We start from the raw sequence: 24,401 nt of genomic DNA, 5'->3' as shown, positions 1-24,401 counted from the left end.
TTCGTCCCATTCATACCGCGAAGGACCTATTTACTTATTAAGTGAATAGGAGGAAGAGTTTTGTGTTGTCTTTTGTGTTACTATTTGCGAAGTTCCTACTTATGAATATAAATAGGAGGAAGAGTTTATTTTCCCGCGGGATGTTATCGGATATTGTCTGATGCATTCCTTCAGTACCGTTGTCCAAAATCGCCTTATTTAATGGTGATCGGGACATTTTGAAGAAGAAGAAGAGTTGGTAAGGCTGGTTATTTTGTTCTGCTGGAAGAAAATTAGTACCTTCAGGGCCGGTTGCACCATCGCCACTCAATCTGCCACTTTACAAAGTGCTGGATAACGGGAGATTTAGGCGGCGGTGGGTTGCACCAAGCATTTTTATCCTCTGCCTTGCAAGGTGGAACTTTCTCCTGCTTGCGTACGACCTGGCAACAGAAACTGGAGAAAGTTGTGTTTTCGATTGTGTTTTGTTTGTTTATTACGTGCTAATGTCTGCTTGTCCATTCCAAATGCATGCTTTTTCAACAGAAACATGTTAAATATATATATATATATATATATATATATATATATATATATATATATATATTTATTGCAATAAAATGAAACAGCTGATGGAAGTTAGGTAATGCATGTGTCGTACTCTCATTTAATATCAAATATATGTTATATGATATAATATAAAACGTAATGTTTCCAAGTAGTGGGGAGTTATTCTTAAAAACTTTTCAAATTATTTTCCACGTACTCCAATTAACATAATTTAAAATAGAATATTCCTACTAAACAGTGACCAATTTTACGAAGTCGTAACAAATTTAAGTAACATTTTTAAAATTTTTAGTGCAAGGGTGACATGTCTGAGTTTGTGTAAATATACGGAATGAGAAGAGCAATCTTCTATTCTGCTCTTACTAAATTATCATTCGTTTCTGTTAATAATTTACCAATCCGTAACACCTTCTTTAGCGAATAGCGAGTATCAGTATTATCAACGTTGACTATCTTATACTACTTAGGTTTCTTCTTTAGTATAATGCAGCTTTTGTGCAATAACGAGGCAAATGAAATTTTTTGTATTCAAAACAAATTCGGATAGCACAAAAAAATCGTTAATCAACGGTTCTATGTACAAGGTACATATTGGGAATTAATCATCTTAGCACAAAAGGAATAATCAAAGAATGTAAAGTACCGTAATATTGTATGTACGCATGTTTTATTCTTATAAAGAAAAAATAAGAAACTCCAGGCTGTATATACTTTCAGATAGGTAGTTCCGTGCAACGTTATATCTAGTTTTGTTTACAAAAAACACCAACATCCACCCGAAAAATATACCTTGTACATACTTACAAGCTGTGGTATATTTTAGACGATCGGCTAGGGACAGCATTAGCACCTTGGGTAATACATGCTAACAACACCAATCCTGGTCTGCCTGACCTATGCACGTATGCATATAATAGCTTAAATAAACAAATTATAACTTCCCAAACCTATTTACATGCTTATTTATGCTATTATATGCCTACGTGGATAGGTTAGGCAGGCCAGGTTTGGTGTTCTTAGCATGTATTTCCCAAGGTGATAATTCTTTCCCTAGCCGTTAGTCTTTTTAGGCCAGTTATTTTGAAAAATTAAATACAAGATCATGTATATTGCATATGAATGTAAAAAAGAAAAAAACAGAAAAAACAACAACTTGTGTTCACGTTTCATGCATCTCCAGGCATGCAGATTCGTGCAAGGTTCATTACAATGGTGCATTTTCTTCGTATCACCATTCGGAAAATGTTTCTTGTATATACGTATCAACGCCATAAATATACTGCTGTACCTGTCTCTATTATTATTATTTTTTGCCAGTCTTAAAGTTAAAGTACAAAATATCACACAATGTCATTAAAATATGTTACTTCGCATAAAATGTTTCCTGTAAATGGTAAATACCGAAGAAAAAAACTTTGGCATTTACGTCTTATGCACTGCCATGTATATTAGGGTAGGTTAGGGTAGGTACAAAACCAGTAGGAAATTGTTCCTTGTACATGCGTGTCAACATCGTAAGAATTTTGCCAATTTTGAAAGTTAACATAATAAATCACACGTATAAAAATATATGTTTCTTTAAAGATTGGTATTACATTACGTCTTATGTACTATTAGGTATGTAGTTGCTTGCAAGGTTATTATTGTAAATGTGTGTGTTTGTACATACAAAACAAACCACCATTCGGAAATTGTTCCTTGTACCATGCCTGTACATATGTATGAACTGGATGGTAAGAGTACTGCTAAATATTATTCGAGCTTTCTTTGCCAGTTATTATTCGGAAACAACAGGTTACTTGTTTATTTGCAATGTTACATTCACACCAACGGCGACGGAAGTGACTCGATTAAAGATTACAAATTACTAGGATTGGGAAAAAGCAACTGATGCATGGTGTACATTTCGTATATTGTGTTGTTTGGTTGACGAAATTTGTTACAGCAAACACACATTCATTTATTTGGAATGCAATTTTAATACAATTTTGCAAGCATCAAACGCATTACTTTAACCTGGAAGTCTGGAACGGTAGTTTTTATTTATATTTCTGTACCCGCATGCACTCAAATCCTACTTACGAAATTACAGTGAAACTGCTAACGCTAATATCAATATACAACATTTTCGCAACACACATGACAATAACCACCTAATATTCATTTTTACACATATATTTATAAATGTTGCTTTATTTATTGCCGTTCCTAGGATAATTAACAAATCCACCTTTTTTGCTGTTATTTGATATTTGGTAATGCAAAACGTGCAGCAAACTTTCGCAATTTACATCAGCTGATCGGGACTTTGCCATTTTATCAACTATAAAAGTGCAAACACAGATTATACTAGGTACTGCACGTATCCGTTGGCTGCACAATGTACTGCTTTTCCATGTTTATCCGGCACTTAACGCGTTAGGCGGAGCCCCGACCGCCACTTACGTTACAAGGGACTTAAGTGCTAGGTAACGTTAGGCAGACATTGATCAACCACAAAATGGTGTTAAGTGGGGGATAAGACGTTAAGCGGAGATGGTGCAACCGGCCCTTAGTGGTATATACTTTGGGTGTAATGTAATTCCACTGCGTATCAGTGCCAGGGGTTTATGCAGAATTTTTCATCTATGTGTGGTCTTTAGAGGGGTGAAAGGAAAGGAATTCAAGCTGGAAGAGAGCGGAGCCTAAAACCAAAGGGGCCCAAGTTTCTTTTGTTTTATTGCGATTTCATCATGCTACGAATGCAATTTGGGTATGGTAACAGTTAGATATAGTTAAATGTGTTTTCACTATATCTAACTAGTACCGAATTTTTGCCATCTACCATCACTTTTTCTAGCTGTATAGATTTAATCACAATAAGTAGCTAATGAACTTAAGTCATGAGGCCAATCATAAACAGAGGACTCTGTACTCCAGATTTCACAGTGCCCTGCAGATGCACTTGGAGGAAATTATTTGTATTTGTATTTTCTGGTAAAAATCTGATATTACCCGGACACCTATAACTTCTTTATTTTGTCAATTTTTGACATTTGTACTTACCTATCTGTTTCGCGGAACGGCATGAATTTACAATACTGGACCACTATCCAATTTCTATAAAATTTCGCCTACTTGCTAATTTCGGTGTCATGATGACGCAACTGTAGTTCATATTTGGTGGTCCCGGGTTCGAATCCTGGTCGGGCTTGGTTGTTTGTGAATGTCCATTCATCAATTTCATCACTCATCCCCATCTTTGCAAATTAGTCAAGAGGCACAAAATGCGAAGTAAAATAAACTAAATCAAATCAAATCATATTTGGTGGTCACTTGTTAAAGTTGTACATTTACGTCTAGAAATTGTAAAATTTACCACGGTGATTGTCCCTACACAGTAATTCGGAACCATGTTTCTTTCGCAATTCGTTAATGGTCTTCCTTTATGCGCAACAATCTTGCTGACGTAAGACGAGGAATGCCTACGAGGTTAGGTTAGGTTCCATTAGCATAAATACAAAGAAAAATTAATATTTTAGCTACAAGAACTATACCTTGTCTTGCATGTTGATTTCTACATGTTGGGAAAATGGCATCTTCTGTGGAGCTATTGTTCTTATGGTAGGGTTATTTTACATTAAGAAAACATAGTTTATTTAGTTTTTTTCTCGATTTCCATACTTGACCGCCAATTATTACATGCAGATTCGTGTTTAGGAGTTCACAATTAGTGAGTAGGCGACATTTCATAGAAATTGGAGAGTGGTCCGGTATTGTAAACTCGTTCCCACGGAACATTCTTTAACGTGTATTCACGCTTTTTTGATCAAAGTAATTGCATTTTTTTTTAAGAAAAGTGTTTTTGTAACTGAATAACGTACGTTTCCGCAAATGGTTTGTGGGGCTATGTGTCAATGGTTCATGGGGCTATGCGAGAATGGTGTGTGGGGCTACGCATATTCTTTTCGAAACCAATTTTTAACTATTGTAACCTATACGTGACCCTACCTAACCTAACCTTACCAGAAATGGTTTGTGGGGCTATGCGTCAGTGGTTGAATTTCCACTATGAAACATTCCCACATCACACAAAACACCTTCCAGATGTTAGACAATGCTACAGGAACTTATTGCCGTAAGTAATTTCTGTAAAAATATCCGGATAATATCAGATTAGTACCTTTTCTTATTGTTAGCATTGCTCTGCCATCACTTTACCTAACTTCTGTCATGACAATGAATGTTGATTAAATTAAATGGGTGAAGGGTGGATACAAAGAGACGCTCATGCACAGGCCAGGGCTTGAACTCTGATCCTTCAGTAATGAGATCGTGAGATGGAGAAATAAGGCAAATCAAGCGGTAAATGTCTGTTATATTGGAGACACATTTCTTCATTTTTACAGAAGAAACTACTTACGGAAATGAGTTTCAATAGCATTTTGAAAGCTTGTGGAGGTATTTTCTCACCGTAGAATGCTGCAGAACAAGAAATAAGGTCTTTTGATATAATAAACTTGCATTTTGTGCAAAGCGACAACATTATGTTGTCGTTTCCATTATGTTTCTCCAGATGGCGCGAGCGTTGAAAAACACGCAAGTGTTTCCAAACGTGCCTTTTTTTATAAGAATTTTTTTTAACTATGCTTACCTAACCTAACCCAAACTTGACGAAAATAGTCCATGGGGCTATCTGTCAATGGTTCATGGGGCTATCGTGAATGATTTTTGGGGCTATCCGTCAATGGTTCGTGGGAGTACTGTGAAATTTTTTTTGGGACTATCTGTCAATGGTTCGTGAGGCTATCATGAATGGTTTTTGGGGCTATCCGTCAATGGTTTGTGATGACATAATGAACACGAAAGTAGGTATTTTTCAGTTAAGAAGGTGGAAACACTGCATACCCACTGCAAATCGACAAAACGCAAGCACGACGCGCGATGATCCACAGCTGTGTGCGCCATTTTGTATGTTCCGCAATGGAAAAAAGGAACCAAAAGAATTACTCGTAATGTGGAAAATCAAAGTTATTTTCATGTAAAAATCATAATGGCACCTTCAACTATGTTCTGCAATACACAGTTGGTAAGTACGAACCATCCGAAACACAAAATATCAAATTTTAATGTGTCTCCGATATAACAGACATTTACCAATCAAGCAATGCAAAATTTTTGAAAAAAAAGTTAATCATACACAAAGATGGTGTTTCAAACACCAGTTGAAAATTATCTCTAGGGGAAAGTGCAGTTTGCTTTACCGACACCCACATATCCGAATGGTTAGCCCTTTCCTCTAGTATTTTTTGACGGCCGACCTCCATGGGGGAATGCAAGTGGTCCTGGATCGGTAACCAGTTGATTTTTTTATTTGCTTTATTTTACTTTGCTTCTTGTGCCACTTTTGACTAATTTGCGAAGATGGGGAGGAGTGATGACATGATGTAATTGATGAATTGAAACTCACAAACATCCATGCCCATGCCGGAATTTGAATCCAGGGCTCCTGATGTCGATGCGCGATGTGCTAACCACTCTTCTACAAGGGCCGGCGGTACCCAGTGGAGGCACATAGTGTTTCAGTTCCCACTTCAGACTGTAGAACAAGTCCCAATTAGCCTTTCTGAGCATAAAGTGTTCTTAAAACACCAAATTGATGAAGGGACACACGTACAAAGAACGCCCATGGCAAGCCGCTGATCTCTGGCTTAGTAATCAAATGAAATCGTTTTTTATTTTCGAAAGGAGGTGGGAGTTACGTGTACTTTTTGTTAGAAATACTGAGTGCTAAAGTGTGTGTGTTTTGGGGGGGGTTATAACCCCCACCAACCACCCTTCGGCACCCCTCAGATTGCTATGCCAAGTGTCGAGGTCACCTCACGTCACTAATGTTAACAGACATAAATCACAATCGAATAGAACCATGTAAAAATTTTAGTACTAGTTAGATATAGTGAAAACACATTTAACTCATTTATTTCCGAATTATTTACATTTGTACTTACCTTATATGCATAGCGGAACATTTTTCAAGTTGGGATTATGTTTTTTTGGTCATTGCTAATTCGGTGGGCAAATCTTAACTCAAGTTGTCTATCCTCAGCTGATATGCAGTGTTTCCAAACTTATGAACCGATAAATGCCACACAAACTATTCACAAAAGGTCTTCAAGCGAAAATTGATCCACAAACCATTCCCGGAAGTTTAGGTTAGGTTCAGTTAGCTTAGGCAAACATAGAAAATTGAATTGAAAAAAAAAACCGCTCACGCGTCATCTTGTAAAACTACCGCGTGGTTGTTACACTGGCAGGGGGTTACATAATCGAACGCATGGAACATTTGATTCACGTAGTCGACGGTAATGGTGGCACGAGCTATCGTGCAACGGAGATACATGAATGTCCAAAATTACATTATTTACCGGCCGAATAAGTTGCACGAATGGAAAAAACTCACTATTCCCAGCTTCCAAACGTCCACAGGAACTCAATTCCGTAAGTACTTTCCCGTCTTTTCTCCTGTAAATTTGAAGAAATGTGTTTTCACTATATCTAACTGTTACCAAAAATTCAATATATCTAAGGGGATAAACAGGTAACAATACACACATTTTTGTAGTTTCTTCAATGATATTCATTTGGCTTTTTGAGTTTTGGAATAAATTTTTCATTTCATTATTCACTGCAGAGTACAACACACAGGAACAAGAATACATGCTCGTCACGTGTTCGAATCCCGGCCTTCATCAATTCCATCATATATCACTCTCATCCTCATCTTCGCGATAACCAAGTGTGTGCAGAAAAGCGAAGTAAAATAAACCTAATCAACAACAACAATAAAAACACTCGTTCTGTTGCCAAAATAAATACATGCTTACTCAGTTGTTTTCATTGGAAGCCAAGAGCTAGTAAAACTAGAGTGAGAGAGATAGAGCGTGAGCAAATATTTGTTATTTAATCATTATATATTTTATATTATAAAAAAATGAAGAATGCATAAAATTTTTGTCTGCACATAATAAGTTCCCATTTCATAAATAATGAAACTACATCCCATATTATACATACACATTGTACAATGTGTAAAAACGTTGAATAAATCATTCAACTTTCGAAACCGTTACCCATGTAGGGCTGGTGACCAAATGTATCGATCTAAATTTATGTTGATTTTTTTTTGCAATTAATATATGTTCATGTTTTACATAACATAAAATTTGTTCACAATGCAGAAACTTGAATATCTGATGTATTTAGTCCTGACATGTGGCCCATGTACTTCTATCATGAAATACTTCCACAATTTTTATGTGTCTGAACCAGTTGCATGCACATTCAAAATGTGTAGAACCATGTGTAAATGCTAAGAATTGCAAAACTATGCAAATTTCAAGAATGTGTTTGCAATTGTGCATTGTGTAAATGCACAAGGATCACGTATGAACTACAAACACAGCCATGTAGGGGCCTATAGGGTATATGGCAACAATATGCTGAATTATATTCCTGAATATATCAGCATCCTCATGACAAGCATGTTTCCAATTTGTGTCGAAGGTCAATTTTGCTGGCTCTGTGGCCAAGCATATCAATTGTTTGACTTTTAATCCCATCAACAAAATTTTCAGGTTCAAAACTTGGTCTGTGCCTTTATCAATCACATCTGATCATCACTCATCCTCATCATCATGATTAGTAAAGAGTGGCAGAATGTCAAGAGTGATACAACCAAGAAATTGTCGAAATTCTACCAGAATTAAACCAACATGTGTATCTTGACAAAAAAAAAAAAGGTAGAATTATTTTCAGCACCAGCAACTGAATTTCAGTCGCAGGAAGATATTTATCATTATCAGCATCTGCCTGTCCCAGTGCCTATTGATTAATTCCAATTCTTTCATGGCCACTGCATTTTTTACATAGTAAGGTAAAGGTACATTTAAGGGATGTGGGGGTAGGGCCCCACACATTTTCAGTCTCTGCTCTTTTGGAGGTGATGTGACCAGCACTATGCTCCATCTACCTTTATCCCCCAAGGTTGCCCCCAGGTACCCCAGGCAAACCCCAGAACCACTTTTTGCAGGGGCAAGGTCAGAAAAATTCCAACCTTAGATCACCCACCCTGGAAGCTGTACCCAGGTCTCCCACGTGACAGTCAAATGCCCTACCAACTAGAGTGTGAGTGATTTGCTTTATTTTACTTTGCTTTTTGTGCCACTTTTGGCTAATTTCCGAAGATGGGGATGAGTGATGAAATTGATGAATGAACACTCACAAACATTCATGCCCAGACCTGGATTCAAGCCGGGACCACTGGAATTGTAGCACGATGTGCTAATCACTCTGTCACGGGGGGCTGGTCCTTACCGACTAGACCACTGTGGTATTTTACATGGTTTGATTTCTAATTGTGTCTGTTAACACATACTTCAGAGGTTTCGTGACTACTTACTACACTTTTTCTGGAGAACAATTTTCCCCTCCCATGCACTTCTATCTGATTGTTTGCAAGCAATCATTCCTTTACTGTTGTCTTAGATACAGACTGCTGCTACCATCTTATTTCACCTGCGTGGGATGTGAAGGAGTATTATTTCACTCCTAAATGTTTTTTTTTATTGTTAGTCAGGTTAGGTTTAGTGCTCTTGGTATTAATAAAATATTCTGAAATCCTTTGATTGTTAGATTAAGTGGGTCACCTTTAGGTCTCCTAGCATTAGAATAATGCCCCTAAATTCTTTAAACACCTGATCGCATCTTGATCTGGCCTTGAGCACAAAACTTCCTACCAGCCTCACATGATAATCTGCAAATAATTGATGAAAGTTCAGCAGGGGGAAAGAGAAACTACATTCCATCTTACTATTTCACAATTCTGTATTACATCCAAGACAGGGGTGTAGCTAGTATGACTCCCAACAATACCATTCCTGTCTACATTTAGTGCAATTTTGCTTGTAATTATATATTGTACATTTCATACTTCTGATGCAAATATGGAACCCATATTAACCATGTAAACAAAACAAAACCAAAAGTTTCACTACTCACATGGTTGCAAATTGACTACACATTATGTACAAAAAAATCCTTTCCAAAATATTCTATCAAAGTGGCTTACAGGGGTGTCGCGAAATGTTCCAATACTTTCACTGAAATGACACTTCCAAATATGTGCTTATTTAGTACTTTTTACATGTAAAATATTTCTGAATTTGAAATATGTGTTTTTTTTTCAACCGAAGGCAAGCAACCAAACTACACTAACTGAGCATTGCAAGTGCTAATTATGCTTACATTCTGACTTGGGCACTGCAGAAGTATCTTGAAACAATAAGGGTGTCGTGAAACGAAACAGTTTGGGAACCCCTGTTCTATCATACAGTCTTCATTCCATTTACTAGGTCACTGATACACTTGATCACTTAAGGAAAATGCTCCCTCATAGCTTTTTTGTGGATACGTTGTATTGGCCGACACACATATCTCTGCCACGATCTGTGCAGCGCAATGCGAGAACCAGTGTTGCTAATCTGTTCGATGTACATACATATGGACTAAAACTTCGCTAAATTTGGACTAACACATGTGTAAAATTACCCAAAATGATGCAAAGAAGACTTCTTCATAGTGATTCATTATTTGTGTGATTTCAAATAAAGTAAATAATGTATTATTTTTCCATTGCATTAATTGGCTTGGTGGCATTTTAACTGTTCACTCCCAATAAGCCCACACTGGTACTGCAACGACTTGTGATACATGACTGACACTACCACTGGTTTGAGAACTAATAACCTGTGCTGCGAACGTGTTAAACCTCGACAATTGGACCACAAACACTTCTCCTTAAGCAGTATTATTGCCTCTCTATGATGGGCGACAGTCAACTGCCTTTGTTTTACATTTACAAACGATATTGGCTTCCTCAACAATAACAAGAATAAGAAGAAAGGAATAACAAGTACATATATTGCCACCAGATGATAAGCCGCGTGGATTTTTCTTTTGTTATGAACTTTCCATCAAAGCATGCCAATTTTAACAAAGAAATCAATATGTATCACATTAACCAGCAAAAATACCAGCTTCCTTCCTTCGTACAATTCCTACAAGAACACGTGACGGAGCCGAGAGTTGAAACACAGAAATGCTCATGCATCCACATAATGTATTTCTTCTGAACAATTCTAAAGTGATGAATTACAAACAATAGTACTGGAGGCATTATGGAATGCAATGTTCACTAACATACACACGCAATACACACAGACAACGTCAAGCCGGTCAAGTACTTAAAATAATATTTTGGTGCTTCCAATCCAACAAAACTCATACTCACTCTGTCTTTGTCCTTCTGTGATAGAAAAGTACTTCATTAATACAGTTGGCATTAGTGTACAGGGAGACTACATTGAAAAATAAAAAAAAAAATCACTGTTGTAAGTCGTTTCTTTCTATTCCATTCCGAGAACTTTTCAAACCACCCTCGTATGTAAGGTTGAAATAGAGAAAACATCTGTTTATACCCTTGAATTTTTGGAAAGTTCACCTTAAACCAGGAATTATACTTGTATTTTATCATGGTCCAATAGTGGCCATACTGAGTAAGATATGTGAATGTAGCTAGGAAAGTGAGGACATGCAATATATAACTGGAATGATCAAAATATAATAGGTATAGAAATATACAAAGCTTTGTACAATTTAAAAATGCAGTTTACAATAATTTTTTTAATTTTGGTAAGGTATCCAGATGTTCAACTAAACAATTGCAAAGAGGGATGTTTATATTTTTGTCTCAAGACAAAATATAAAGGGAACATTTAATTTTTAATAAATATCTACTTTTGAGGTAGATAACTAAAAAAAAGAAAGGCAATGGCATCCTTGTTTGTTGTGCACACATGCTGTGAAGGCAGATGGGGTGTGTGGAGGTACAGAGCTCCATATATTCTTGATCATAGCCATGGTTGTGATGGTGATTAGCATCCTGCCTTTACCCTCCAGGGTTGTCCTGATTTATATGAGTCTGGGTGAACCTCAGAGCCATGCAGAAACAGGGATCTTGTGCAGATCACCTGCCCCAGGATGAGCCTAGGTCTTCTGAGTGATAGCCAGATGCTCTACGAGCTGAGCTATGGCGGTTCTTGGTAGATGACTAAAATTTTCATAAATACCCAGTATTTACCCAAATTTTATTTAGCTACCCAGTGTTTAAATACCCATGTCCCAACCCTACCCTACTTATGACTTCAGATTTCTTCATTCTAGGTTTGAGAGGATGACAGTTTGCCAAAGTTTGTGTGCTATCCGTTCATAGACAAGCCAGAGAATCTTACAGGACTTCCATAACATGTCTTCTGAGTCAGAAAACCTTCTGAATGAAAACCCATCATCTGCAGAAGAGAAGCATAGAAGGGAGATGGGCTTTGAGGTAAAGTTACTATTTTTTACTTGAAGGAGTTGTGATGTACTCAAAAATACAGCCAACCCTTATTTGCTCTTGGGGTGGTAATAGATGTATTTCTAAGAAATGAAAAGTATTATTTTTATACCTGCTGTTACTAATAATGTAAGCATGTATACTTTCTTGAATAACCACTGTGAAAGGGATATGTAGGCTAAGTATCAGGGTTCTTGTGAATAAAATTGTGTTTCATATTACACTATTCTCTCCTGTTTAGCGCAGCAAATCAATTTTGTGTGTGGCATGGACCTCATTGTAAAAGTATTTTAAAATACATGAGGAGTGGAATATATCTACAGAACAAGATATTGCCGTGTTTAAAAATATATTTAAAATTCAATTGAGTTACATAATGTGCAAGAGTTGCATGTGTTCATTATATTTTACCATACATTCTTGATAAATGTCTATGTTAATGCATTCATAATAAAATACTAGCAATGAAAGCCGTACCTAGAGTGGGTAATAAAAAACACCACATTCAACTTTTCAATGTTATAACATGAGTGTTCGTCAGGAACTTTGTAAAATAAGGAGGTTGAAATGCTAATTTGTAGGACAAATTTAGGTTTCTTATATATAACAACATTGCTGATGGAATCCTTTGTTTAGAAGATCAAAACACTGCATTTTATCTTTTAATAACCAGTTCTAGAAGGTATTTCATAGCTATTGTATATTTTACATAACAAAATCGAATCACACACACACACACTGGAACCCCAATTTCAAGTTTCTCCCCCCCCCCCAACTTTAGTTTAGCTCTTTATCTACTACCCCCTGAGGAATATTTATTCTAAGTTACACTGTAAGTGTATGTAATGCTTGTTATGCATTTTCTTACTTGGAGCAGCATTCAGATACAGCATGGACAAAATGGACCAAAGAATTATTTACCACTGTTATATTAGATTGCTCCATTCGAACATGCTGACTGTCTTCTGTATTATTTCAAGTATTCTGCCTGTTTATTCAAGTGTCTGCCCATCTGTCTTTTTACTGAAACCATAGAGCATGTTTTGTGCCTAGGTGGGTGATCTGAGGTCAGAATTTTTCTACCCTTGTCCATGTATAAAGCACCTTTGAGGTTCACCCAGCCTCACCTGGGGGTAAAGGCAGCTGGAGAATGGTGCTGATCACATCACCTCCATAGTGAACCAAGATCGAGAATGTGTGTAGCTCTATCCCCCACATCCCCTTCCCCTAAATGTGCCATAATGGCAGGGTGCAATATGCTTGGGGGACTTTACTATAGTGCATGTCACAATTGACATTCAAAAGAGGTGCTACATCTGGTTATAGCCAATTTTCTTTGCCCCTGTATCCACTAGGGTGTATCAAACCTCACATCCCCTTTGTTTTAGAAAGTCTTAAGGCATGCAGTGTGCAGAAGTTTGTGTGGTGTTTTTTTTAAGAACCTGTGATTTTTTAGGCTCAGTCAATAAATAATGAGGCAGAGGATATTACACCAAAACTATGGTAGTTAGAAATGGGTCGATGGGGCTGAACTTGAGGTGCAGGTGTGACAAAACTGATTTGCACATGTTTTCCCGCTAGATGGCGTTATGTGTCTAGCAAGGTATGCGCAAAGGCTGCTAACTGAGCAACGGCCATGTCCAGTAATTCCATGTTTGACTGTGACGCGTAATGGAGGCTTCCAAAGAGGAGCAATGGGGGTGTTGTGCGCTTCTTGACAGCGGAAGTTGTAGGGGGTCATGAATTCCATCAACGAATGGAAAGGATATATGGGTATATGGGGCGCAATGTATGTCCCGGGCAAGAGTGAGGGAGTGGAACAAAAAGAACACGCTGAGTGGGACACCAAAGTGTGTCACAGACCAGCATGTTATGCAGGTGGATGAGCTAATCAAGACAGACTGTCATGTATCAGTGGATGACATTTCAGCATCAGTGGGGCTTAGTCATGGTACTGCCCACACAATCATCAAGGACACATTGATGTTCCATAAAGTGTGCGCTCAATGGGTCCAGTTTTCCCCATGCATTTTTTTTTTTAGAAAAACCCACATCAAAAAAACCACCAAAAAGGACAGACAAAATGTGTAGTTTTTTCAGAAAATGTTGTAAATTATTGCTTTAAATACAAGTGACGTTCTACGATTGTAAAATTTTTTTGGAAAACTTGTATTGAAAAGAATTAGCAGAGCTTTAAATACTAAAAATAATAAATGTAGTCACAGTGGTTTTTTCAGGCTATTATCTTCAAATGATGCTAGAAAAGATATTATATATCTAAGAAACAAAACAGAAAATTATCAGAAATTTTTAGATAAAACCTTTGCATTTATTGATGCAGCATAGTTGAACGAAGCTTATAATTTTGAAATGTGGGAGCACTTTGGTTATCAGTTACTTCCTTATTTGAGGTTAAACGATAGTGGCAGATCATAGTTTCAGTTGATACAATAAATTTTTGCATGTTTAAACATTACAAGGAGAATTGAGTATATTTTATTGAAATGCCGTTAATTGTGGCATAATTAAATTGGAACACACCTTAAATTATTTTTGTCATTTCTCATCCTAATGGGTTGCTTGCCTATGCAGTAAAATGTTGTTTATGTCTGATTAGAAGCTCTATACCCATGTAAGTCGTGCATCTTCATAATTACCACAATATTAGCTTTGTGCATGAAACTTAAGGAGTATTATGCACTTGCACCATAATTTGACAATAAAATTTTCAAAATATGGTTCATGATTTACAAGGAGCATGAGTTAGGTTGGATTGGCAGAAAGGGATAAGTCATCTATTTAATGACCATGATAACTGCTGTAAATTTAGAATAATTTAGGTAAAGTTATTTCTGCAGCTAGAATCCTTGTAAACCAAATTGAACAATTTGTTTCTAGATGGTGAATGAAAACTTATATTCTGCATGTTGCAGAATGCTATGCTATGCCCTACAATGTTTTTTTTGTTGTTTTTTTTCAAAACTGTCTAGAATACATTTTCAGAGTATAAAGGATTAAACTGAGTAATTTTAGTGATTTCATTGGTCTGCAATTTTGCAGTAAAACTTTTAAAATAATATTTCTTAGCTTGAGAGGAGTGGCGGTAAAAGGTAAAATCACACACGTTCTATTTTTGGTAACCGCCATAAATGCAAAGCTTTTGAGTTGCAATATAACTTAAAGGATTTGTCTCACATTGTCTTTGAGAAAAATTGGTCACCATTTTTAAAAATAGTAGACGAGAGACTGGTTTAACATGTCTTGTGAGAACTTTAAATTATGGTCATATTTGACTCTTTTATATTTTCCTACATTTAGAAACACAAGTCTCAGGAATGTTACAGCATCACTTAGTTTTAAGTTTTTAGTAAAAACTGTGTAATGTAGTGTGTGTCTTTTAGGAGTCACCAATTTTGAGACCACAATAACTGGAGCAAATTTAGAGATTTTTAGTTGAAATTAATCATAACTAGATACACCTAGGGAATGGCTCTGTTTTGCATTTGCATTTGTTCAAAATGTTTCAAGAGTGTAGAAGAAAATGGATTTGTCTTGTGCTGAGGGAGATTCCAAATTCTGATGACACTTTCAAATCTCTGCCTAAACTACATTTTTGTAAATTAAGAAAAGGGTCTTAAGAATTTTATGGCTTTGCTTAAGCTATAATTTGACAATAAATGTTTTGAAATATAGTGCATGTTTTGGGTTTGTTCTGACCAAATTGGAGGTCACTAAGGTTTTGACCATGAAAATTCCCATTCTCATAGCATTTGAAAGCTTATTATGGAGTAGTTGGAATGAAGCCAAATAACAGAAGGTGTTCGCGTTTTGGTATGATTGCATTTGCAAGTTTTCTCGATCAAGCAGGAGTAATTACTCATTCCGTTTCTGATTCAGCATTAATGCTAGCCAGATATTTTGGATGATATATAAGGTATTCATTCCATTTGGATGAAATCAGCCAGACAATTAGAAACGACTAACTTATACTTTGGCATGGTTAATGCATGGAGGAGGTATTTATGCTTGAAAAGTCCAGAAAAATAATGGGAAAACACAACTGTGATAAACTGTGAACAAACTGTTTTGAAGCAGATTTAAAACATTGTATTACATAGTATTTTTGGATTATTTAATGGTCTATGGCATATGAAATAAATTAGAAAAACCTGTGTTTGTTGCATAATTCATTCCAAGATATGTATGCATTCACAAAATAATTTAATTTATAAACTGAAGTTCAGAATGGATTTGATTGATTGATTTACTTTATTTTACTTATCTTTTTGTGCCACTTTTGGCTAATTTGCGAAGATGGGGATGAGTGATGATGTGATGAAATTGATGAATGGACACTCACAGACATCCATGCCCAAGCTGGGATTCGAACCCAGGACCTCTGGCATTGTAGGCATTTTTCTTGTTAGAATAAAATGTTATTAGTCCTCACCTATAATAAGGTGGCAGTATGGAGTGCCATTGTTGACTACCAGAAGGAAAAAAAAGCACTGGTAATGCCACATTTTGTACTTCCACCCGTTAATTTGATTCTTGGATACACCAAAGTATGTGCCTCCTCAGGGAATGCAATCCTGAAAACTGATCATAATGCAACAGCATTAACTATTACACCATCCAGGAAGAGTTGAATCAAGTTGTTGGACAAATATTTTAGAACAGAAATATTAAATAACTATTCCGTGTGACAATTATCTCTGGAGCAAGGGTGTCCATAGCATCAGAAAAGGGAATTAAATAGAGTGGTCTGAGCAAAGCAGTACATGCTGCTGTGAAGGTTGGTAACTGCAGTCACTTACTCCTCTCTAGGCAATCCATTTCTCTCTTTCCCATGTTCATTGGTGGAGCCATCTCATGTTACTACTTGCGCAGAGACTTGTTTTTGTTCGCTTGCTCCAGAGAGAGTTGGGACAGGGTATAAAGCAGTACAAATAAAATGTTATGATACATTACTACTAGGGGAATAATGTATTTCATTCTTATGATATATATTTTTAAATATAACCTTAAAAAAACCAATAAAACCCAGGTTTTATCTGAAAAAAAAGGGAAAAACCCACCTGGGTTGAGGTTTTTTTGAAAAAATCTAGGCAAAATGCCCACCCTGCCTATTGCACGACAATGCTAAACCACAAACAGCCAACACAACAAAGGAATGTCTGAAAACATTCAAGTGGGAAGTCCTCTCTCTATAGTCCAGATCTGTCCCCGTGTGACTTCCACAGCTTCGGTGAGCTCAAAAAAGCACTGCGGAGACAACAGATTCAATCGGACGATGACATCAAGGAGTGCGTGTCCAGTTGTTTCCAACAGCAACCAAAGGAGTTCTACGATCATGCCATTTTGCGACTGGTGTCACAATGGGATAAATGCCTAACAGTGGCAGACAATACTTCTGAGGGACGTTACGTAAGTACTGTGAAATATCCTCTGCCTTGTTATTTATTGACTGAGCCTCATAAAAAAAAATGATTATTTTTTTTTTATAAGAAGTAAAAAAGACATTTAAATTAAAGATCATAATTTTTAATCCACACTGCTTGTGGTTGTCTTTCAGAAGGCTTCTTCATCCTGGTCTGATGATTGTGAAGAAAATTTGGCTCTTCAAGTGTCTGACACAGGTTTCTCTCCTGTCAAAGTGCTCATAAAGTCTGAACCAGAAAATGCCGATCCATTCGTTTGTGAACAAACATCTCTGGAGTATGTGTGGCTTCCAGATGAGTCATGTGTCAAGATTGCAACTGAATCATTCAAGGAGCCTCCTGATGTTGATTTGTCTGTTGACATCAAACCATCTGATCAGTGCATACAGGATGCTTCTGTTGATACGAAACAATGTAAGCAGTGCATACAGGATGCTTCTGTCGATATCAAAGAATCTAAGCAGAGCATACAGGATGCTTCTGTTGACATCAAACCATCTGATCAGTGCATACAGGATGCTTCTGTCGATATCAAAGAATCTAAGCAGAGCATACAGGATGCTTCTGTTGACATCAAACCATCTAATCAGTGCATACAGGATGTTTCTGTTGACATCAAACCATCTAATCAGTGCATACAGGATGCTTCTGTTGACATCAAACTATCAAGTAAGTACATGAAAGAAACTTCAGATTGTAAAGTGGAAAGTGTAAGTGGTGATAGTTGGATTCAATTGGAAGGCAGAAATAAGGAAGTTCCTAGTGGGCAAAATGTTCATAAAAGTGAAGGATTTTATCCATGTTATCATGGACAACTTGTTACAAAAATGCCATCTGAGGACAATGACAATGGTGAATTAATTTTAAGTGAAGATAAAGACATGAAGTATAGTGTAGAGAATCCTGATGAGGTGGAAGGCGAAGTGGTAGATCCTACAGAAAGGTAGGTGAAGAAAATTTTAGTACAAGGATTGAAAATGAGCACGGCAGTACTAAGGTTCAAAATTGGACCTTATTGCTTGTAGATTATGATTCATGTAATTTCTGTATTGTGCCACCAGTGCTGCATGGTTACTGGTCATTCAATATAAGATTCTCCAGAAGTGTCCACCCCACCATGTCAGATTGGGATAAAATTTGTTACATTATATACTTAGACATATATAAGAACCCATAGGATTTATTTTTGCTTTTGGAATATCAATTCTAGTTTAGAATTTATAGTCCTCTGAAATTTCCTGCCATTTGATGCCTTTTTTTTTTTTATGGGATCAAGCCATGTGTAGAGTGGTGTATCCAGACTTTTTGGATATACTTTTTTGATAGTCAGCCCTCATTTTGTCATCCTTTCCTGCCTTTATTTTCTTTTTAGAATAAAGGGCCAAACGGGAGTAATGTCCCCTGCCTTTCTCCATCCCCTTGAGGTTACACAGCATGTGCATATTTTGGGCCCAAGTTCCTTTTCTTTTATTGTGATTTCATCATGCTACGAATGCAATATACATGGTTTGTTTTCGATTTATGTTTGTTAACACATACTGGGAAGTTTTAGCATTAAAATAAAGTCCCCAAATGCATTCCGCTAAGGTTCTGATTTGCTTCTACATTCATTCCCACTAGTCTACCATAGTAACTGTCGCTTGTCAACGAAGAATACCTTCTCCGTTGGAAGCACGCATGCTTCCGTAAGGTAATTTTTATGTTTTTATTTTTCAACATAAATAGAGCACCTTCCCTATGGTGTAGTGGTAAAATCATCGACTTGTAATCAAGGTGTCCTGGGTTCAATACCCGGTGGAGGCACATAGTGGTTTCGATCCCACTTTAAACTGTAGGTTCAGTCCCGATTAGCTTACTGTGCATAAAGTGGATTCAATTCAATCAATCAACATAAATAACTTTTTTTTAGAATCAAGGCGTGCTTCTTTAAGAAAGTTTCAAATTTCGTGTGACAATGATTTCCAAAATTCTATGATAATTAGTTTTCCTGCTGGGAGAATTTTAAAAAAATCAGAACAGTTGGAACCGTTACCATATTTTGGTTGCCTGACACTGGAATTATACACTTGCAAGATGAGATGTGATGTGGCGTTTCCCCTTATACTATTTAAATTTGTTAAAAAAATTAAGTTTGACGCAGCATGCATAACACCATGCCAAACAACATAAATGTTGTCAATGTTTTAAGCAAAACTGTGCACACTCGAGATGAGATACCACATTGTGACATTACAAGCTTAGTTTTGAATGCAGAAAGGGCGTTATTGGTGTAGTCTTGTGCATTCTAGCAAGTTTCATTTTGTGGACATTATGCCTATATGTACAGAAGGATCCATGAGTATTACCATGCAAATTGTTCATCAGCATGTTCGTGCACTCTATTTGACCCAATAAGAGCTTCAAGAATGAAATGAAAACTCTAAACAAGCTGTTGACAACTTCTGCACCAGCATACATAAAAATCCATCGCTTAAAATCACACAGGCTGAAAGAGAAATATTAGTGAAAATAAGTCATGGACAATTTGCTTGGTAATACTCATGGATCCCACTGTACTGTCTAGATTATAATTTTACCTAATGAAACTAACCTGTTTTCTTCTCTCTTCATGTGATGGTTATAACCAAAATCTCATCCGATAATTCAAACCACCTTAACTATAGAACTCACAATTTGTGCACTTCATTTTGATTTATTTATACAAACTGAAATTTTGCATTTGTGCAAATGAAATATGAAACTTGTTTTTAGTAATAACTTCTGCAACCAGACTGAAGCATATAACTTGATTTTACAATTTTGACCAGTATTTCCCCCTCCATCAAAAAATTACTGAAGCAAGTATGGATCCAGTCATTTACATATGTGTGTGTGTGTGTGTATGTTAAACAAGGGAAGTACTGCATGAATGACAGAGCATACTGACCAATATCATCCACAATTTTTCACTTTCACACTTCAGTGGCTATTTTTAATAATATTAATATTTAATCTTCCAGTACATTTTATTGCCATGTTCTTATAGCACTGATTGTTGTAACCACTGAATTTTAGCAGTAACACAATAAAGAAACATACGGTCCAGACTCAAAATTGTAAATTGAGTAACTGTTACAATGAATGAATGTGTAATCACATTGATAATGAACACAAACAAAGCATAAGACCACAGTATTTAGATGTCAGTGAAATAATTTACAATACACCCAGTTGGCAGGGAGGAAAAATGTTTCTTTGACCAATTGGGGAATCAAGACTTAGTATTGGAGCTTATTGACAACACTACTTAGCCGAAGTTTTGTCAACATACACAAATGTCATGTGCCTAATATTGGTCATATATTTATATTAAACATGGCGCAACAGCCCATTGAGGGCCCAGGTCTACCACCAACTCTTGGCCTCACTCCCACCTGATCCTACTCAGTACCTTCTCCCGAAGCAGGAGATCTACTCATTACCTTCTCCCTAGGTAGCAGATCATCCAACCAGTTACAGGGTGTCATGTGGTCAGGACGACAAACCCGCAGTCCTACTCATTTGTAACTCCCCAATTTCCTCACAATGGTTCGTGGCCACCGGTCCCACACATAGGCCGAAATCTCTTGTTGCGTTTTCCCTAGGAGACTCAAACCAGTCTGTCAACCTTGAGCAATTTGAGTAATTCAAGATGGCGTCCAATATGGCAGACTATACAGTTAATGACCTATATATCAGTAACCAATGGTTGTAAAGAGAATTTTTTTTTATTCTTGATCCTCATTAGATGGACTACGAAAAAGATTCTGTGTAGTCTTTCGCTAATGTCAGTAGTTTTACCGTAATTTAAAAAATAATCCTTAAAATATATAATTTTTCTCGCACCTTTTTTGGTTTTTGCCGTGTGACTTTTGAATCAATTAAATGAGAGGATTTTTTTTTTAATAAAAGTGGTAGCCCAATTCATAACCTTTACAACAATATAAGACTTACTGCATTTGATTGAATAATACACTATAAAATATGTCCCAAAATGGAGGATAGTGCCACAAAAGTGCATCCTTATCACAGGTGGACTTGAATATAACAGTGAAGCACATTTTTGGCACTATCCTCCATTTTGGGACATATTTTATAGCACATTTTTCATTCAAATGCATTAAGTCTTGTATTGTTGTAAATGTTATGAATTGGGCTAACACATTTATTCAAAACAATTTCCTGTCATTTAATTTGTTCAAAAGTTACAAGGCAAAATCTTCAAAAGGTGCTAGAAAAATTACATATTTTAAGGATTAGTTTTTAAATTATGGTAGAAGTACTAACATTAGTGAGAAACTACACACAATCTTTTTTTTAATGCATCTAATGAGAATCAAAACTACAAAAAGATTTTCTGTTTACAACCATTGGTTACTGAGATATTGGACGCCATCTTGAATTATTCAAATCGCTCAAGGTTGACAGTGTGGCATCAATCGGATCTGAGATGTACATAACATAAGCTTTCAAAATCAGTCAAAACATTTTATTCATACCTCAAGTCGAGTTTTTCCATTTGGCAGCTGGGTTGTGTAGGTCCAATCTCAATTAGCCCAAATATGCATAAAGTGGATTTAAAACAAAAAAAAACTCAAACGAACTCTTGCATACAAGTTTAAGGACAAGTAGTACAGAAAATGCTCTAAGAATGCACACGTGCTTTTCCAATGAACCTTTTGAGAACTGGGCATTCCAGGCAGGCACTTTTTAAATATGATGGTGACATGTTCAAAAGTGGTATTTTGTCATGATTACCTGCAAATTTCTAAATTATTTGCATTCACAAAGCCGATGCTGGGTCAACACACGGGTTTGAATTTGAAATGACCATCCCGGACAGGCTCGGTACATCTAGAAATGTATACTTCGTGCTTCCAACAGGTATCGAACCCGACACACGTTCATTACATTACATCACCACTACACCATGAGGGAGGTGCATCATTCCAATCATTGATATTTGCTTATGGGACATAATGTAAAACTTACATTACGTAGCACTTGACATGGATATTTATTATATAAGGGATTTACCATCCAGTGCTTAGCTCATTTTCTGTGGGGAAACACTGGGCCAACACACGGGTTTGAATTTGAAATGACCATCCCAGACAGGCTTGCTCGGTCAGTTCGATAAGGATGGTGACGTGTGTTGCACGGAGTCTGCTTTGTTTTGGTACCCATAAACAATTGCAATGAGTGTGTGCTGTTTAGTGTTTAGTCCACACTTGTTATCGTAATCTACACCTGCAAAGAAGTTTATTCTTATGTTTGCAATAAAGGGAAGATCATAGTCACGGTAGGTTATTTAAAAGCTGTATAGCAGAAGAACACAAACATTTGAATTTCAAATAAGAAGTTTCTTTCTAGCCTACCACTCCACATCACCCCCCTTTGTCAGACCTGAGGCCTGCCATCTAGTGTGAGCATTGAGAAACAAGTAGTTCCTTAAAATCTTTGCTAGATGTCACTAGTGTCACCAGTGACGTCATGGAGTGACGAAAGCCACAGGATTTAACATTGAGTTAACATTTCTCCTTTAGTGGTTTGTCTATGGGGGCGAGATTGATGTTTATGCTTGTTGCAATTTTTAACAACGGCAACCATTTTTACCTTCAGTTGGTCATGAATGCAATCCAATGTTCGTAAGGACAATCTAACTTCAACATGATAAAAACACAATTGTCGATGGGGGGACAAGCATCCACAACTGTTCATTCCCTTTGTTTAATATGTAAGTATCAACTTGTACTTGCAGAAATTAAACAAGCGACTCAGTCACTCGTGCTTTTCGACCCTCAAAAACAAATGTAAGTCTATGCACAAAAGCAGTTCATACTCCCCTTTGTTATGTCAATAAATCACTGTAAATTCACTATGTAAGAAATGTACATACCTCATTCGTAGAGGCATGCATATTTGGATTTTGACGAAAACATGAAATGTGAAATAACACATTCTAATGTTAATTTTTCATGTTTCTGAAAGGTGTGAAGTGCATTTTCCTACCCTATTTTGTCACGAAATTATGCGAAATGAACTGCAAAATTCAAAATAGACTCTTAAAAACGAAATTTACCGTCTATATACCAACGCAACACTTTCTGAAGTCTGAAGTATCCTGTGAGTTGTGCAATTCATGGAAAATTGATTAATTCTGCTGTAAATATTTGAGAAGCAAAATTTGACTCCTTTATGCAGGAATAAACGTAATATTCTGGTAATGATTTAATGTGCTATTAGAAGGGATATGTTTATTTTATGTAATAGTGCAGTTTTTAATCAAATTTGGGATATTAACATTTTTTAAACCCAAAATGTATTTTTATATACCACTTTTTCACCGCTATAACAGCGAAATTTCATTTTATTTACCACTTTTTAACCCAAAATTGACTCTGTTTTTGTACCGAAATTTTGCTTTTTTATTTACCAAAAATATGTGCCTCTACTCATTCGTCATTGACCACACATGGTGAGAGTTCTTGAAGAGTGAAGAATCATTGTAATGGTTTTTTTGTGTTGCAAAAGCACGTTCCTCAAATTCCACTCCTTGCCGTTCCACGTTTGAGTCTTCCTGCACCTTAGGAAACAGCTGCGTTCAATGGGACGTCCAAACAACCAATACTTCGGTCGATCTTCTTCTCCTTCGTAACATCAATGCATTCCCACAACGTAAGAATCCGTAACATCAATGCATTTCCACGACATAAGAATCTGTAACATCAATGCATTCCCACGACATAAGAATCCAAACTCTGTGACCGTTCTTTTTGGATACGAATCAAAATTCTTCTTAATACCTTGTTCCAAAAGATGCAACTTCCATTCAACTCGAGACATCAAGGTGTTTAAACAGTTCCTGCGTTGCCAAATATCTCTTCATTAAGAATCCACATGCATGCCGCTTCCAAGAAATACAACAAATCCAAAAGTCCAAAAACGTCCATGATTGTTTG

At 36.6% G+C, this 24,401-nt stretch overlaps 1 protein-coding gene across 1 annotated transcript; it reads left to right on the top strand.

Moving 5' to 3' along the window:
* Positions 1 to 162: 162 nt before the first annotated feature.
* LOC145999291 (uncharacterized) lies at positions 163 to 24,131 on the top strand. The gene is made up of 4 exons (XM_083136230.1): positions 163 to 238; positions 11,809 to 11,971; positions 17,556 to 17,835; positions 23,974 to 24,131. The coding sequence occupies exons 2-4, from the start codon at positions 11,891 to 11,893 to the stop codon at positions 24,129 to 24,131; spliced, it is 519 nt and encodes a 172-aa protein (XP_082992356.1). The 5' UTR covers positions 163 to 238; positions 11,809 to 11,890.
* The last annotated feature ends 270 nt before the right edge of the window (positions 24,132 to 24,401 follow it).

This window comes from Lepisma saccharinum, chromosome 15 (genome assembly GCF_977018435.1).
Source record: "Lepisma saccharinum chromosome 15, izLepSacc3.1, whole genome shotgun sequence".
Lineage (NCBI taxonomy): Eukaryota > Metazoa > Arthropoda > Insecta > Zygentoma > Lepismatidae > Lepisma > Lepisma saccharinum.
Note: the sequence above shows the minus strand (reverse complement) of the source record. Positions and strands in the feature narration are given on the sequence as shown.